The sequence below is a fragment of the Pygocentrus nattereri genome, chromosome 6 (genome assembly GCF_015220715.1).
Source record: "Pygocentrus nattereri isolate fPygNat1 chromosome 6, fPygNat1.pri, whole genome shotgun sequence".
NCBI lineage: Eukaryota > Metazoa > Chordata > Actinopteri > Characiformes > Serrasalmidae > Pygocentrus > Pygocentrus nattereri.
The window spans coordinates 23,740,049-23,759,432 of record NC_051216.1 but is presented as its reverse complement, the minus strand read 5'-3'; the positions used below and the strand labels follow the sequence as shown (position 1 = coordinate 23,759,432).

The window sequence follows — 19,384 nt, the reverse complement described above, 5'->3', positions numbered from 1 at the left end:
CTCATAATTGTAATGTTAATTATATGTCCAAGCGTTTCAGCCAATATCAAGGGTGTTTTACAAGGAGTTTGTCTCTCCTTTTGCTGCTGTAATGGTCTCTACTTACCTTCTTTTGTTTGCATCTAGCCACAAGAGCATTAGTGAGGTCAACTACTGATGTTGGGTGATCTAGTTTTGGATCACAAACACCAAGCCAGCTTTTCCCAAAAGGTATTCAGTGATGGCCTTGAACAAAGTTCAACTGCTTCATGTCCTAGAGCTTTTTCCCCCGTCTAGCTGATGCTTGACATCGAGTATGATAACCTTCAGTTCATGTGTGGCTGCTCCAGAGCATCCCATTCTATTGGCAGTACTTTCTTATGGAGATTATGCAAGCAGTGTGTGTGATGAATTCACTTAATTGAAAGGATGTCTGGACATTCTTTGGACATATACTATATAATGGATGTGTATTATGAGCTGTGTTTGCATGATAGACTTCCTGCAAGAGTAGAGTGAACATTTGGCAGAAGACCTTCATACTTTTTCTGGCTGACGGAGCAGCAGCATGAATTTCCATGTTAAAATAAGCACTGAGGATTGCACACCCCTTGTATCCTTTAAAATTAGAGATTTTTTTTTCTTTCTCAGCTGGATAGTGTACTGAATCCAACAACTTTCAGTTTTGTCCCTTTTAACACACAATCTTTCTATGGATGAACACAAAGGAAACAGGCTGGATTTGGCATGAAATCAATGATGCTGATTTGCTTTGGTGTCAGCTGCATTCCTTCTAGTCATTTATAGCCATGTGCTTTTTAAAATGTTTAATCTGTGAATTTAAAAATAAACAGGTAAGAACTCTGGACAAAGGAGTGTCTTTCTAGTGCCTGGTGCAGTGCCTGGGACTCTCTCATATGCAAGTTGAATGCTCTTACAAAAGAAAATCCCAGCTGTATAAACGTACCACAGATTCAAGAAGCCTGAGGCGTCTGTATTAGCTACTGAGGAGATGGTACAAAGCTCCCTGATCTCTTAATCTGAGAGGACAGCACTCATTAGCATTGGAATATTCTAAATCTACAGGGTACACAATAAGAAGAAAAAGAACAGAGCATACTGTTAAAACCGCTATATTCGTTCAGGTCCTGTAGTTTTCAGAGTTTGACTTTCTAAATTTTAAGAGAATGTAGATTGTATTCATGTGAAAGATCCATCCATCCATCCATCCATCCATCCATCCATCCATTTTCTAAGCCGCTTCTCCATCAGGGTCGCGGGGGGGTGCTGGAGCCTATCCCAGCAGTCTTCGGGCGGAAGGCAGGATACACCCTGGACAGGTCGCCAGTCCATCGCAGGGCAGACAGACAGACACAGACAGTCACTCACACCTAGGGGCAATTTAGCACATCCAATTGCCAATTGGCCTGACTGCATGTCTTTGGACTGTGGGAGGAAACCGGAGAACCAGGAGGAAACCCACGCAGACACGGGGAGAACATGCAGACTCCACACAGAGAGGACCCCGGTCACCCGGCTGGGGAATCGAACCCAGGCCTTCCTTGCTGTGAGGCGACAGCGCTACCCACCACGCCACCGTGGCGCCCTCATGTGAAAGATATGAAGCCAAATTCATGGACAGGAAGGGGAAATGTTGAAATAATAAAATTTATTTATTGCATTTATTGCAGCTTTTAGGCAGCAATTTCACATGAGACAACTCAAGGTTTACTCAAAGTATGGCTCACACTGTATGACTATTAGAAATGTCTGCATTCTACTGGAATGTTATTTAAGCATCTAAGGACTTTTAACATATTACCATGTATTTCATATGTGTTTGTACAGACTTGTACTTTCAACACATCTTTCACATGAGTGTAATATCAAGCAGTGTTCACATTTTTACAGAGATTTTATATGCATTTATGCTTAATGTGCATTTCCATATTGCATTTATATATAATTAGCAAACCAAGAGATTGTGATGAGATGGTGAGTCATCACAGTCTTGTTTTTCTGCCTTTAACAAATGCCCAGGCTGCTCCAGAGTTATATTTGAACCACTTTAATTTGTGGGGTTGCTTTGGTCAGCAGATGTGGCCAGAATGCTTTTAACATTGCAGACAGCAACTGTTAAATAGTTAATAAAAACACTGAACTGGAGTTGTGTTCATATGTTGCATATGTCAAATAACCCAACAGTGATGGCCTTCTAAAGTTGTCAATATTCGCAGTTCAGTTGCTTTTTGGTTTGGTTTGTTGGTGGCAGGAGTGACCATTAAGGATGAGTCAGATTTTCCATTCACTATCTGTCTAGACAAAGTTGCAGCAACATACAAAAATCCCAAACACACTCCACACATACATTCAAAACATGCCCTCTCAGCACCTCTGATCAGAAATCAGAAGTGCTTCCTCTAGCAGTCTGTGGAAAAATAGGAAACTGTCAACACACATTGGCTGGGTTGGGTGTAGCTGAACCATTACATTGCTAATATAAGGCTGTCAAGCCACCTGTGCACTGCTGAGTTCTGTATCTACTCTTTACTCTGATCTTATAATTACACCTTTTGCATCTGAAGTCATTTGTGTTTTATGTTGCAGTAAGTTATAATTGTAGTCGAGATCTCATGGCTGTATCAGGTCATTTGTGTATTTATAACATCAGAGTATTATGTTTTTGTCCTACCTGTGCTGTTGTAACTAATCCTATGCCAATATGATTGGTAAAAGAAAGTATACAGTGTTCCATCTTTATCATCCCTGAACTCTGCTTGTGTTCCTGTAGCTAGTTTGAATATGAAGAAAATGACATTTTGACATACAGTTAGTGGAGAAACAAAGAATGCCATGAGCTGTATCTTAAAAATAATTTGATTTTAATGATTCATGTGATCGTTTGATTCATCTGAAAGCTTGGAGTGTAGCACAAAGTAGCCTCTATGATGACTGTACACTACCAATAGAAGAGCATGTGAGAGTCATTTGGATAGTCTAGCAATATTAGTGAGATGATAAATGAAGCTGAAGTGTATCTTCCCAAACACATTGATATGTGGGATTTTAGATCCAGAGATTTACAGAAGCTGTATATAGGAATGTATGATAATGGAGATACTAATGCCAATATACAATACAATTTTTAAAATTCATTTCTATATGGCTCTTCACTAAAATGAGAGAGAGAGAGAGAGAGACTTTATCAACTTCAATGACTATCATTTGTATATCCTTATGTAAAGGACAGTGACACAGGAAATTGCACAGAGACTACTCTCATCATAAAATCTCTTTAATGGGCAGCACATGAAAACATTTAGCATATGATGAGACATGCTTTGCTGCAGCAAGATAAGATCTAAGCATTGTGCAAATACTGCTGTTCATCTTGGCGCAGGAGCCCCTTCGTGTCGAACTAATAGATGAGGCCACCAAGTTTGTTTCATCAAACATGGCTAGAACTCCTGCAGGCTTTTGGTATAATCACTTATTATTTTTGCAGACTAACATTTTAATTGAAATGTTTTATTTGCCTTCATCCAAGGTTATTACTAACTTACTCCTACAATCCTTTTCTATTGTCCTGCCCTATCACAAGTCTTAGAAAGACTGTAAAAATAGCTCCTAAAGATCTTTTATATTTGCATAAATAAATGGAAGCATGTAGTTTGTTGGTTACTGTAAACATGGGACTCTGTAGTGTGGAACTTTTTTAAGCACTGCTAATTAATTTGTGGACTGTCCTGTTATACACAACCTAAAGAAGGTCTGATGCACATTTAGCATAAAAATGAGCTCCTTCCTTTATTATAAGATCACTGAGAGAGCTCTGAGTAACCCTGCTAATCCTATATTGCTGAGTCTGAAACTGAACCCCTCCTCCCCTTGGCTTGTTTCTCACTGTAGAAACATTAAATATGGCTGTGTTTGACCTTGAGGCTCAGTGTTACTTCTGTAATTTGCCCTTTGTTCCACAGCGTAGATGTAGGAGCTGCTACTGCTGTTTATGGAGTAGTGCTTTCAGGAGTTTCTGTGGTAGTGTTTATATGTACATCAGCACAGCTGGGTCAGTTCGGGGAAAAGAATTAAGTTCTTTTTTTGCTTTTTATACTAGTTATAGAGTTACAGTTTAGTTAAAAAAAATACAGCTACTAGCAGCTATTTAGGAAAGGGACCATTTTTAATGATTAATAAATATGTATGTATGTATGATTGTATGTAGGGCATGGATGGATGGATGGATGGATGGATCTTGTGGCTATAAGTGCAGATGTTGCTTGCAAGATTTAGTCCTTGTGCTGAATGGAAAAGTACTCTTTCCTTAGAGTTTTTGGGAGTGATTTTGTAGTAGTATATTGGACAAACTGGAATACCTCTTCCTTCATTGAATATAAAATCCCCATCAAGCATTGGTTGGAACTGCCGTTCGTCAGTGTGCTGTACACTGAAGGACTCACCATTGTGTTTTAAACACCGTTATGGTTTACTGAAACCTCTTCTATAACTGCAGGATGGAAAACCACAAAACTTGAGCAAGAAAGTGTCTGTCCCCTGCTAGCTTGCAGTCTGTAATGGTGTGGGGAAGTGAAGATGTCCAGCTTACTAAGAGTTTTTAGTGGGTGGAACATCAGCCACAGTTAACATCGAAGCATCTTTGACTTTGAAATGACAGGGTTTGTACACAAGTAAATTGATAGCATGTCCATGATAGAATCTATTTGAAGTTGTCCCCACATGGGTAACAGATACACCACAAAGCCTCAGCAGAGTAAAAACCCAAATTGAAGTTAGCCTGGAAGGCAAATGCTGCAGCCTTGTTTTTTTTTTTTTTTTCTGGCCACTCAAAAGTTTCAGTGCAGTTCCTTGTTATGTAAACTGTGCCAACATAATGCCTACTTTTATGTACTCATATAAAACACATATATTCATTTGTAAAGAAAAAAGTGTGTCACTCTTCTCAGTGCCAATGAGGTGATCACCGAAGTCATAAAGGATTTCAATCAAGTCTGGGAAAACATATTGGGTGACTGTTGAAACTGAACGTCTGCAGGGTTCCTGTGGGTCATGGAATTTTTGGAATGTCATGGAGTTTTACAAACTCTCTTGCAGGCAGGAAAAGACGGAGTGGGTTTTTTTTGGGGGGGGGGGCAAGTCATGGAATATCAGGGAATGTTGTTTGTAGCATCTTTTAAATTTTAGTTGCCATTTATGAAAATATTTGAGTGGTTATGGTTACCTGACCCCCCCCCACCACTTTTTCTAATCCCCTTCTTGTGTGTTAGTCACTTAGTCAAGATAAGGTTCCTGTACCTGCTAATGAAGGCAAACATACTAGGACAATGTAAAATTGAAGAGCTTTGGCCACAAAATTATTTTGAAGAGTAGATGACAAAGCTAAGTGTAACGGTGGTGTTATCAGAACTTAATGTTTTTAATGTTAATCCAAAGCACTTGACACTTCAAAGTTATTGTGAGTATTCAGGGAGTAATATCTGAGAGAATTCATTAATTATAACCCAATTTAAAAACGAATGTTTTGCTCACAGTTTGTCGCATGAGGGCCAGTGTGTTGATAAGGGTGTATAGGCCTAGTCATATAATTGTGTGTTTAAGCGATAAAAACTATTTTGTGCTGACAATGTCTGTGAACTAGTAAGCAAAGCTCACAAATTGACGGGTTTAAAATACCGTGGCTGGTTTTTGTCTCCTCAGCACAAAGGCATCCTGTTTTCCGTTCATTATAGGTCATGGAAATTCAGCTTTTTAAGTCAGTGAAAAAATCATGGAATTTGACATTTGACTTACAGTAAGAACACTGCGCCTGGTGTTTTGTTGCTGTTCTTGCTGTTTATGAAAGAAGATACAGTATTGTCACTGTTGCAACAGTAACTTTACAGGAAAAGCCAAAAACATTTATCTTTTCATGCAATTTAATGTAAAAAGAAATTAGTCTGTGATTTTGGAGCATTTCTATTGGTCCAATCGTCATGACATTTTCACTCAATATGAAGAGCAGCTTCAGTGTTCAAATGATGCAGGATAAATGGATATACATGTTGTGTGGTTGGTTATTTATTTATTTATTTATTATAAATATTTTAGTGTAAAAATGTTTTAATGTTTTTAATTTCTGTAATATAAAACAATTGAAAAAGAACGAGCACATTTAGTGTAGAATTAAGGTACGTAATCAGCCAGTTCATTTGGTGAATCATTTTAAGACAGAGAATGTGGAACTTCACTGTAAAGTGTGGCATCATGAATTGTGTGCGTGTATGTGCATGTTTGTTTCCTTGTGTTCACCTAAAGCTTTATCTGTTCAGCACTCTGTTGAAGAGCAGTGTATATGAAAGGAGAAATAGCAGGGTGAACTCACTGACACGGTTCATGCATGTTGTGAAACGGAGCCAAATGCCTCTCATCACGTCCTCACTGTAATTGCTGCTCCTTTAAGTTTGGCAGACCACTCAGAGTTCAGTTCATGAAGTGAGGGCTGGGAGAACTGAGAGACTTTGTGAAATATGCCAAGCATCTTATTTCAGGGCGGTTGGCTGTTCCCAGAGGTAGCATGGGTGAGCGGAGAAAACAAAGCAGTTGGGCCTTTGCGATATCTAGAGGTACTTCCTCCTCCAGGCTCCATGGATAGCATTTTATCTGTTTCCTGTGAGAGACCAGGGGATCACTGCAGCAGGACTGGTCATAAGGTCAAGCAGTTAACCCATTATAAACTAAGCCTAAAGTGACTGGCTGGACTTTTTTGTATATTTTTGACTAACTTGGTGATACTGCACTATTATCCAGTGTTGGAAAAGAACATTTATGCAAATACATAAACTATAAATCCTGTTTTTACATTGTTTCTAAAATAAACAATAGAATATCTAGAGAACAGAGCAATCAAACTGACTGTTTGCAGTCATTGATTTTATTACATATAATTTAAGAAAAGTCTCTGCTATTTTACATTGAGAAACACTGTTCTTGAATTGTTGCACTGTTTGTCCATGCAGTCTTCCTAGTCTTCAAGACTCTCTGGAATGCTCTTATATACCCTGTGATGCTACTGTTGCCTATTACTTTAAGTAGTTGTGAGATGTTCCACTAGGTGTGTTTTTGCCCCCCCCCCCCCTACCAGTCTTTTGTTACCTCTGTCGCAACTTTTTAAAAACGTGTTGTTTACATCCAATTTAAAATGGGCATATTTTTTCAGAAAGCAATTAAATCTAGTTTCATTATTTGTGTTGTCTTTATACTATTTTCAATTAAATATTGGGATTTAATTATTTGCACGTCATTGCATTGTTGTTTTTATTTACGTTTCCCTCCACCTGATTGGCTAAAAGCTGGCTGGACCACTTCATTTATTTTTTCTTCCATTTAGAGTCTGTACCAACCACAGAAACCAGGTTTATTAATAGGTTTTTATTGATAGCTGATGTGAGAAGTATTTTGTCAATTTTTACAAAAAGTCTAATGTCAAGGACCAATGTTAGACCTTCAACAGTAACTGACTTTGTCTTCTATGGTTTTGTGTTTTGGAATAAAAGAGAAAATTATTGAGAGAGCAGCGCTCTTGTTGGACGTTGACTCATGCATGAAACTGGAACAGGCATGCACACCCAAACTTAATACAGGAAATATCTGGAAGTATATCAGGCATTCCAGACTTCAAAAATAGCATTTTAGAGGAAAGAGTTTATTTTAAGGAAAAGCTGCTGTCTCAGAATGTTTGCGTTTGCTTATCTTTCCCATGTCAGGTTTAAAGCAGTACTGTTAACAGTAACTCTATGGTTGTTACCCTCTGGAATATTCACAAATGGATTCATTTTAAGAAATGTAGGCCTGCAGTTTCTCTGGTTTTACTCAGCACTTTCTGGAAAAAACAGCTCAGTGTTCCTGTTTTTGTTTGTCCTTTTGAGTTATCGTGTTAAGTGATCTCATTTAAAATGTTACTCATGACCTTATTTTCTGACTCTTTTATTTTGTTTGTTTTACATTACACTTAGGGTGCAGTGTTTTTAAATTTTAGAGAAGGCATCGTTAAACAGTCACTCAGCATTCAACACTTCATCTTTACTGTGAAACTTTACACCCTGAAATCAAGCCGATATTTGAGCCCTACTGTAATATCCGTAGTTCAGTGGCGCTGTGGCTTTGGACTCCCCCATGTGTGAATGTAGTGGCTCTGACTGTGTATGTGGTAAACCTGGGCAAGTCTCTTTTCCAGAGGCTTCGCAGCATGGATTGGCTTTTCTGGCACAGCAACAGCACATAGTGCACAATTACTCAGTGACCTAAATCAGACAGCGTACAGAATGCTGGGAGAAAAGGCTCGCCTTTCCCTTTCCTCAGATTTATGTTGTTACTGTTTCATCATATTCATATTCTATGTATTATGCATTTTTTCCTTGGATTAAAAATTTAGGGTGAATTCTCTTAGTAGTAAGCATGTTAAAACCTGCAATGGAAATGTTACTGTGAATAGTATAGAGCTATTTCAGGTCTTTATTACTTCTGTCTGCATTCGGTCTCTCTTTTGATGGGGAATAAGGAAACAGGTGTGGTGAGAACATGAGAGAACTTGTCTTTTCCTAACTAGCTCTACTAGCTCTGCTCTGCAGATGTTAAACGGTCATATTATATGAGTGTGACTCACTCTTGCACTCAAATAAGACTTGCTGTTTGCAGTCCACGGTCACTGGCAAACATGTGTCCTTTTTGGGGCGTGGAGCCTTACTGCATCCCACAGTATGTTATTCCAGGTTCAGTTTTTCCAGCTCTTTAAATCACCCACATAGACAAAAAAATGCACCCAGCTATCTAAAGTAAAAAACCTTTTTTGTTTAACAAAAAGACAGTTTGATGTTAGTTTGTCTTATCCACTCTGGAATTACCATGTAATTGACTGTTTTAGAAATGAATTTCAGTCCGCTGGTTTTCTGTACTTTTCTCCATAGGAAATGAATAGTCTCATCTGGCTGTTTCTAGGTTGGTAACTCTAGAATTAATTATTTCAGTGTTGGTTGTGTTTACATACCAGTTTGTTTGAATGTTTCTCGTTTCAGGAACCTCAGTTTCTTTGCTTTTATCACTCAGTCTACAGATATTTAGTAGCTTAGATTTCCATGGAACTTTTGAAATTTGTATAAAATTCAGTGCAGCGTCTGGTTGTCTTTTGAAAGTGCCTCAGTTGTTTACTTTGGATTCATATTTTTTTGCACATTACACATTATTTTTAAACCTCTTAAGACTAGAAGAGTTCTATTGTGGGTTGTACAGGTTTGTAGGTTATTAGTGCTTATTAGACCTTTTGTTTGTGGCATAAGTCCTTCTCTTTCTATGAAGTCCCTGAAAGTGTCAGATCATATTGCTTGCATGAAGAACTGCACTAGATATATTTCTGAATGAACATTGTTTTGTATATATGTATTTTGAAAGCACGTTTGAAGTACAGCAGGTGATGTTACATAATATAGCAATTACCCCTCATTAAGCCTCAATTAATGCTAAGTGAGAGGATGCTGCTGCTATTGAATGACTGATTGGCGTTGGTTTTCATCTGGAACCAGGTTCTGGTGCCAATAGGGCCACTTTACAACTAGCTCTTAGAACAATGCAGTTGTATTATTTATATTTACAGCATTTAGCTGATGCTCTTATCCAGAGCAACTTGCAGAATGAGAGAGTATATTTGCTAGTTACAGATAGGTTAGAGAGAAAGCTAGTTCTGAGCTCAGGTATTGCTAGAAACAAAAGCCTTTGTCGATACTTAAAAAAATAAAATAAAAAAAGAACCAAATTAAACACAGCACACTGCAATACATTTCAATAAGTGCAGTACATACATTACAATAAATACTTAACTAAGTGTTACATTATCTGTGAGCTCATGAAAGGTTCATTGCATTGGTCAGTAAGCATTATTGAGGGCAGGTATTGATGTATAATGAATAGATCTGAATCACTCCACTCCAGCTCATCCTAAAAATATTGGATGGTGTTTCATCACTCCAGAGAGCGCATTGCCTTTACTTCTCAGTCTAAGGCTGAAGGGGCTTTATACCCCACTAGCTGACACTTGGCATTGGGTATGGTGTCCTTAGGCTGATGTGCTGTTGCTGCAGAGCATCCCATTCTATTGACAGTGCTTTTTCTATGGAGAAAAACGAGCTGTGTGCCCAGTTAAATGCATGTGTTAGCAATGGGTGCGCCTTAAAGTAGAATTCACATTAAAATGTGTAACTGGACGCTTTTGGACATGGGTTAGTTTCCTGGACAAAGATTTAGCCTAGTCCTGTATTACAGAGCATGCTGAATGGAGATTCTCTACTGAAAAAAAAAAGGTAGCCTAAGACCAGGTTTAACCCTCTGACCAGGAAACCAACCTTGTATTATCCACTTTTTTTTAGGCCAGATTAGCCAAATTCAAGTTTGGACTGACCTTATATTGGTTAAAGCTCAACTGAGGAGTCACAATGATTATTATTGGGTGGTGAAGCACAGAGAAATTGATGTATTCTACAGCTGGCAGGTTGCTTGTGCTCATTGGCGTGCTGGTGTTTTGCATTGCAGCTGTGTTGAGCTCACTGATCTATGAATGCTCTTGCTGAACATACTGAGCCAATGATTTTGAAAGAAGGCACAACACCACAGTTTTAATTGCAGCTGTCTGCTGTGCCATGAAAGCTTGTCATGTTTCAGAGTGTCATCAGTACTGTTGGATCTGCCTGTTAGAGCTCCACGACTAATCTGTGTTTGAACAGTGATTATCCTCACCATAATATCAGCTGCCCCATCAGCCTTCAGTGACCTCAGGCATCCATTACAATCACACGAATCAATACGATTCATTCATCTGCACTATGCTCAGTGTGAACATGCTTAGTGCAGTGACACACGATGGAAAGCTTTTCATTCTTCATTGAGAAGTGGGTTTAATTCCTCCAGTTGTTCTGTGCTGGTCTGGAATGTGGGCAATGGTTTCTTTTCAAACAGGGCCCTTTTTTAAACTCAAAAGAATGTAGGTCAAGTAGATACAGTGCCCTTCTTTAAGGCTGTAATCAATTGGACAAATGCGAGAGATTCTCCATTTGGTCATTGTTACTGTAGTTTTATACATGTAGGTCTCTGCTTATTCTGTGACCTCTCTCTCTCTCTCTCTCTCTCTCTCTCTCTCTCTCTCTCTCTCTCTCTCTCTCTCTCTCTCTCTCTCTCTCTCTCTCTCTCTCTCTCTCTCTCTCTCTAGGTCATGGTGATTGTCACTGTGGAGAGTGTAAATGTCATGCTGGCTACATTGGAGACAACTGTAACTGCTCCACAGAGACAGCGCCCTGTGTGTCTGAGGATGGCCGGATATGCAGTGGACGCGGCAGCTGTGTATGTGGCCGCTGCCAGTGCACTGAGCCTGGGGCATTTGGGGACACTTGTGAGAAGTGTCCCACTTGCCCAGATGCCTGTGCTACAAAGAGGTACAACACAGAGCCTGTTTTCATGCCTGATGTCAGGAATATTACAGGGCCTGTATAATTTGTAAGCATGTAAACATTGTTACATACCGTTCGCATACAAGCCCATATAGCATCCACATATGGAAACAAAGCTGCAAGAACAACCCATTTTGAATTTACTGGTATTGTGATGTCCTAAAAAACAACATATAATCAGCTGTTCAGCTTACAGCAGTTTGGCCCCACCCATTCACACTGAAGTTATTAGGAGTGTTTCGTCCCTGACCTCTTTCTGAATGAAGCATAGTACAGGCCGGCCAATCAGAATTTAGCATGCTGTTTTTGTTACTGTGCCTTTAAGGCTGACAAATGTAAATGATTTTCTTTTTTGTCTGGCTGTCATTTATTGTGCTTCATTCAAAAAGCAGTCCAGGCTGAAACATTTTCTGTAACATCGTCATGAATGGGTTGGTTAAACTGCTGTGTGCTGCATAGGTGGATAATGAAAATGCTTAATTCAAAGAAAAAATTCAAAATGTGCTTTTTTTTTTTTTTTTTTTTTTTTTTTTTTTTTTTTTTTTTTTTTTTTTTACAGCTTAATTTCTATATGTGGGCTGTAAATGATACATTTGGAATCTTTTCTAGTGTTTACATACTACATCAAATTCTGATTAAAATTTTTAAAAAGAAGTCTGATCAAACTGCTGGATCTTGATCTTTGACTAGAGTTAACTGCACACTTTCAGTAACTCAGTTAAGTTGCACATGTACTGTTGTCCTAAAATGTACATGAAACATGTCAGTGGTGTAACATAGGCCCTAGGACCACCTAAAACCTATGGCTTATTTTATGTTCCACATCACTCATGAATCACACTGATTAGTGCTTTTAACTTCTTTTTACAAACATATGCTACCTTGAATGATGGGAACAAGCTTTTCATTCCTTAGGTGACCTCTGCTCCTTGAAAATCAAAGCAAGGTCATAACCCTGACTGTCTGCTGACATTGCTCATTCAGTGGCCTAGGTTTGGCTTTACTGGTCAGTTAAGAGAATCTTCCATATCAGTCTTGGTAGTCCCTACATGCATCTCTTGAGACAGGCGGGGCTGGGGCTGAGATCCATTTAAATACCTGGTTTTAAACTCCACCGTGTCACGCTAGCCGTATAATGAATGCTGATCAGTGGATGATGATGATTATGATGTCTTTCTCCAGGGAGTGCATTGAATGCCGCCTCTTCAACACTGGGAAATTTGCAGATAACCATACCTGCCAGCGCATGTGCAAGGATGAGATCATAACCACGGAAACTCTCAGTGAGTAAATATACAGAGATTGTGTATATACTGTAATTGTCCATGTATTGTTTTGAGGAAGTTCATCCAGTTGTTCTTTGTAACCACAGATCAGTACCTTGAAAAAATAGAATACAGTAAACACTGGAATAACACTGATCCATGGGAGACATGAAGGTTTGGGATGGTGTCACAGGGCCCAGTCCTAGTTAGCTTGTCTATATTTGGCTGCCATTGTTTTAATTGACAGTGGTACTATCATAAAGTTCAGTGGTAGAAGTTGTCTATTGCTTGACGTTTGCTATCTACAGCAATATTGGTGCTACATTTCTGTATTAGAATTTGACCATTTAGTGCTGTTATGATTTCATTATTGGTTTCATTTTATGTTCCAGACAGATGTACAACTTGATACAATGATATATGCAGAATACATGTGCATATATTGGTAGAAAGCTAGGGAGAAAAAAAATTGTGTGTGTGTCCAGATCATAGTGTAACAGAATAATAAAATGAATATTCAAATATAAAACCTTCAGGCAGATAATGACCTGCTTCCTAAACCTGGATTTAACTCTCACTGGGGCTGCAGCTGCTCTGCTCTGATTGATTGTTGTCATCGATTTGCTTTGAACAGTCTCAGCATCTTGCAAGCTGTAAAACAATTGTGCTCTTTCACAGTTTGCGTCTTCCTGGTTTTGATTTTGTGCTGTTTTTCTTCTCCCAGTTGTTGTGGAAGTAACTGATATCAGAGTAAGGATGCAGATGGTAAGACGTAACCGGAGTTCAATGACCCACATTAGTCATTCCCAGTGCATAGATGTTGTACTTTAGGAGACTATGTAATAGTCTCACTGTTTTTACATACGTGCCATACAGCACTGAGAAACGTGATGATTGGACCTTCCTTATTGGTTCTGCCTGTGTCATTTTCTGCCAGCCTATAATAACATGTTGAACCTGTGAAAGCTACCACTTACTTCACTTAAGTTAACCCATGTGAATACAGCTCTTTATCTATACCTACGCAGATGCCAGATATTACTCTTAATGCCCCATAACAAGCAATTGCAGAGCATTGTCAGTTTGCTGCCACTGTGAGAGCTGCATGTCTTCAAAATGGTAATTTTATTGGAGAATAAACAGTGTTCACACAATGTAAAGCATAGCTGGCATTTTTGAATGGCAAAGTAAAAAAAAAAAGTCAAGTGTGAGGTGTTGCTGTGATATTTTGACATTTTTATATTGAAAAGCATATTTTAGAAATAATAGTGTATATATGCATTCATGCAGTTGAAGCGTTCAGTTTTCTTTCACTCTTGTGCCTGACTGTTTAATAAGTATGATGTTTCTGCTGAGCACCAAGCTCTCTCCAGACATTATTAGCTGCTTTATTCTAGGAAGCGTTTTACTTCAAGTCTAGGAATGTATTAATAAGTCATTTCTCCTGGAGCACTCTCATGCTTATATGCATGACTATAGCACTGTAGTTAAAGATTCAAGGCGAATGTTAATCTGTTTTATGGCCTTTGTGTCTTCTTGGTCTGTAGTCTTACAGTAATGTAACATGGAGTCGCTGTTTCACAATATTTTGATGGTATTTCAAATATTTGACTCCTCTAATGAAATCCATATGTCCTTTTCAGAAAATTCTAGCACAGTGGAGTAGAGCAGATGGGAGGCGACCTAGTAACTCTTCAGTCCTTAAGACTTCAGAAATGTCCAAAGAAATCCTCGTCTTCCAGCTATGATACATCAGTGTGTTCAGTATGGAACGCAAGTTCCCATCCAGAAATGATTTCACTGAAAGCCTTTAATTTCCATAGGTTTGGATCTGAGGCTCTGAGTGTTATTTTATTTTACATTTTTCCCCCTTCCCTTGCTCTTGTGGCTCAGGCATGGCTTGGCCAGGCGTTTTATGAGAGAAGACTGCTCACCCTCTCTCTCCACTCCTCACACCCCCCACTTCCTCCTCTCTCTCTTTCAGACACCGATGACCCAAGCACTGTGCTGTGCCTGTATAAGACAGAAAATGACTGTGTGATGAAGTTCACCTACTCAGAACATGCCAGCGGCCAGTCTGTCCTCACTGCCTTGCGGGAGCCAGGTCAGTGTGCAGCTGCCAGGCTTAGACTCTCTCTCACTCCTGTTAATGTTCTGAAAGAAATGTAATGACGAAGCACAGATGACATTGAAAAGATTGTACATTTTTTTTATGCACATATGAAGCCTTAACTACAATGTTGTTAAGCCAGTTTTTCCTACCTCCAGTCCCAGAGCCCCCCACCTTGCACTGCATCGTTTTGTGTTTTTCCTTTGTAATCATTCTGAATTCATAGTACCCCTGAGCTATACCCGATTGAGTTCAAGAAGGGAATGATAATTAGCTAATGGCATGAGTCAGGGATAGAGGAAGGAGAAAAATACAGTATAGATAAGTCATGAAATGTTCCACTCAGGCTGTTGCTGGTTCCATAAATGTAGGCCCTTTTTTTGTAACATTCAGTGTCAGTAAACATGCAAATTAGTGATTAAATTGCGCACATACACATTGTCATGGATCTGTATCAGTAAACATGTGTCAGTAAACATGCAAATTAGTGATTAAATTGTGCACATACACATTGTCATGGATCTGAGCATGGATGTATGCCTTTTCAGAGTGTGCTTCTGCCCCTGATGCTCTGACGGTGCTGTTGGCAGTAGTGGGCAGTATCCTGCTGGTGGGCATTGTGTTGTTGGCCATCTGGAAGCTGGTAATCACCATCCATGACCGGCGCGAGTTTGCTCGCTTCCAGAGTGCACGTTCACGTGCAAGATATGAGATGGTAAGACCATTATTAATGTCTGTATGTATTCAATAAGAAAAGTCATAGAGGCTAATAAAGTTACACTTGATTCAAATTTTGAATGTTGTGTTTTGTTAATTCAGTTCTTATTTAGATTCTTAATAAAATCGTTTGAGTGAATGAGTGATTCCCTGCGAATGGCACTAAGGGTTTTACCCTTGTTTCCTGTCATTCCCAACATTCCAGTTGAGCTTTGCTTGACGCATCCACAGTGGAATGTCCACATACTGTTTGTCAGGTACTTAAATGTAAACAGTTTGAAGTTCCAGCTTTAAATACTGAATTGGGCAAAAACAGTACACTCTGATTGAAACCATAAGCTGTCTTGAATCACTCCAGTCAGTTGGGAGAACAAATCGGTCATGGCAGTCATTCCAAGGCTCTAGTTCAAAGCCTCTGGTTTGTCTGCACAACGACCATGTGCATTTCAATGAACCCATCTGACCTAGTTTCCTCTCTGTTTCTTTCTCTCTGTCCATTCCTCGCTTCCTCCCAGGCCTCCAACCCCCTCTACAAGCAGCCCATCTCCACTCACCCAGTGGAGACAGTCTTCCAAATGTACAGCAAGTCATACAATGGAGGAGTCCACTGATCCCTTACCTGCTGCTTGTGGTTGGGGACACGGCAGGACCGGTCCAGTAGGGATTGTTTACAGTTTAATGGTGGAGAACTGACATGAAAGACTATAACAAACTGTTTTTCTGCCCTTACAGACTGTTTGGGTTTTTTTTTTTTTTTTTTTGGCAGTCTTTCTCGTGGACTCATGACTGAATTCCAATTGATCCAACTTACTGGACTGCTTATGGTCATTTCTTTTTTTTTTTTTTTCCTCCCACTTCTTGATAAAGGAGGACTTGCAGGATGAGCTGAGAGTTTCTTTAGAAATGTCCATGTGACAAATGAGTTTTGCTGCAAGAGTAAATGGACTACCCCCTGTCATGGACTGGTTGAGTGAATTTGCCAATTTAACTTTTCTCTAATTCTAACCACAAACCCTCCACATTGTGAGGGATGCAGTGTGCATTACATTGTACAGAAAATTGAGGCATTGATTATGTGTACTTGCATTATTTGTAACAGGAGTGCCTTTCAGAACCCCCTGCAGCTGCATCCTTAACCGAAGGAAATAATTTTACCACCTGTACAGCAGTCAGTCTCTTGAAGTGTATAAAGCTATATGAGACCATTACAAGAACATAGTCTGGTGATATGTTTGGTACTAACAGAGCAATAACCTACCTTTTCATTTTGCACAATGTATATTAGATTTAAATTTATAAAGTGGAGAAATAAGAATACCATTCGCTAGTTTGTGTGCTTTAACCTGCCTTGCATTTGCACATTATCTCATTTGTAGGTCTCCAAGTGTTCAGTGGGAATTCAATAACACTGTGTTGATCATCGAGCATCAAGAGAGTGTCATATTTCATTTGTGAGGGACTAAATCAGGGCTACTTTGGGGTGGTATGACAAGTCCATCTCACGCACCCATCCCAGGGGGGAAGGAATAGGCAAAGAATGGATTCACAGCTGTAAACCTCCCACTTTGGAATTTTGACAAAACAGTGTAGCATACATGTAGTTCATATTCTGTTAGAAAGCAGTTACTTGATTAATCAGCTGTTAAATTGCAGAATAGTAAAGAGGTGGCAGTTTTGGGCTTTTTCTGTAGTGCAGAGAAGGCACATCCACCTCTTTCTTCTTCCTTAAAGTCAGGCTGTTTCAAGTCTGCTTTTGCATTTCTGAAGAAAAACATTTATAAATCCTAAAGCCAGGCCTATGAAGCTTAAGACTGCAGTGACTAGGCACTTAGAAAAGGGTGTGGATGTCCAGAGCTAATGTGTGTTTGGTCCCTTTTGTGTGTGTGGGTGTCTGAAATAAATAATGGGAAATGAATCTGGGTGTGTAACAGCCTGATATGAAGTCATGTAACACCGTTAATGGTGTGTTGGAGAGCCTGTGGACTGTGTTGGTATGCTTCAAAGACTGAGCCTGAGAAACATTAATAATATGAAAAATACAATTTTCACCTTATTTTAAATGTAGTTTTAAATGGACTTTTTGACATTTACATCATCTATATTCATGTGCCAGGCTCAATCCAGCTGCATTGTTTTAAAACTACTTTTAATTATAGTAGCTAGGCCTCTCTCTAAAGTTTCAAAATTCACAAAATTTTTAATCTAAATTCGTGATCAACAATTTGTCCTTTTTTGTAGCACCAAGTCAAATGTTAGGTTGTTTTTGTAAGAACCATGATGTGTCTTAATGAATGTGTCATTATGTTTGTAGCTATATAAAACACACAATTGTGAAAGGTAACAACCATGGGAAATATTTACAGAATAATTGAATAATTGTGATAATTGTGAATTATTGTGAACAATTCATAATTGTGATCAGTTTAAATCATTTTAATCCTGTGATTGTTATAATTGTGACAAGCTTAATAGTAGCCTGTCACAAACTGTCACTTGTCCACCAGGAGGTGAGGGGTCATTCATTTATAAATGGAAAATTCATATATTCAGGTTACATTTTTATTTGGATAACTGTAGATGCTTGCCTTTCATTTAACTTGCATTCAACCTACCTTCTCCACTAATTCACCTGTTCACCTCCACTAATTCACGTGCTATCCTCACCCTGATCCAAATCCTAAGACTATTTTTGCTTTAAAAAAAAAAAAAAAAAAAAAGGAAAATTGGTTTCTGCAGGTAGTTTAAGAATTTGAACATCTGTAGATAATCTACTGGGAGCTATCAAAGTAGTTAGAACATATTTATTCATTTACTGAATGAAATATTCACATAGCATTGCATGTTTATATGAAAGAAGGTTATTGGAGGAAAAAAATACACTAAATGCCACAAATGTATGTATTACTTCTATTATAAACAAATGTCTGCATTCAGATTTATTGCAAAGCTTCTATTAAAAATTACGCAAGTAGATTATGGTTAGCAGAAAACTGCCAAGCATGCAATGCGATATGGAAAAAATGTTTTTTTTAAAGGAGGAGAATGCAGAACAAATTTCCGGGATGTTCACTGAACCCAAGAGCCTTGGTGTCAGTTTTTGGGTTTATTTTTAACAGCTGTCTGGAACTGGCTGGATAATACATCTACTCTTAGTCCATTTTCAACACTGCCAGGAGGGTTGTGTGAGAGAGTGAAAGAAAAACATCCTTTCCCCTGTCCACCCAGCAGCAACCCACTTCATCCATCTAACATACATTGCTCACTTCAGAAACACTGAGTGTTGGTGTTTCCTCTTTTACCGTTTTGTCTTTGGTAAAGGCTTTGCTACTTAGTTACATTAAACTCAGAAAAAGGGAAAATGCAGAAGTTATTGTACATAATTATTATCATGGGCGTTCCTAGTTACTGTTTACACATCAACAGCTAAAAGCTATGCTTCCTCTAATTCTGGGCTTTTATACCACAACACATGGTCCTGAGCAAAGGTCCTGTGAAGAGTCAGAAGGGTGAAACTGGTAATGCAGAGACATAAACATGGTAATGGAGCTCCATAGGCTGTAGCCTGTGTGTTCCAGCCTGTAGTTAACTCTGAAGCGTTGAGAAGTGGGAGGTCTCCTGCCCTGGAGCACAAAGCACTGGAGCGCACACCCCGACAGGAGTGACGTTGTTGGCTCAGGAAGAGAACAGTGTTCCAGACAGGGGAAATGAAAGTAGGTTAGAGTGTTAGTGGCTTGCTCAGAGAGATGGGCCATAAGAACTGGATAGCACTACCTAGAAGTGTGTAAATAAAGGCCAAATGTAACCTTCACATATGATCTTCATTGTGG

At 39.0% G+C, this 19,384-nt stretch overlaps 1 protein-coding gene across 1 annotated transcript in view; it reads left to right on the top strand.

Annotated features, from left to right (window-relative positions):
- Positions 1-18,557, top strand: part of itgb5 (integrin, beta 5) — a 38,302-nt gene extending 19,745 nt beyond the window's left edge. Inside the window, exons 11-15 of the mRNA XM_017692430.2 lie at positions 11,228-11,450; positions 12,648-12,748; positions 14,715-14,834; positions 15,389-15,555; positions 16,073-18,557. Coding sequence (XP_017547919.1) covers positions 11,228-11,450; positions 12,648-12,748; positions 14,715-14,834; positions 15,389-15,555; positions 16,073-16,168 — 707 coding nt within the window. The 3' untranslated portion in view covers positions 16,169-18,557. The remainder of the gene's footprint in view (positions 1-11,227; positions 11,451-12,647; positions 12,749-14,714; positions 14,835-15,388; positions 15,556-16,072) is intronic.
- Positions 18,558-19,384: the final 827 nt, after the last annotated feature.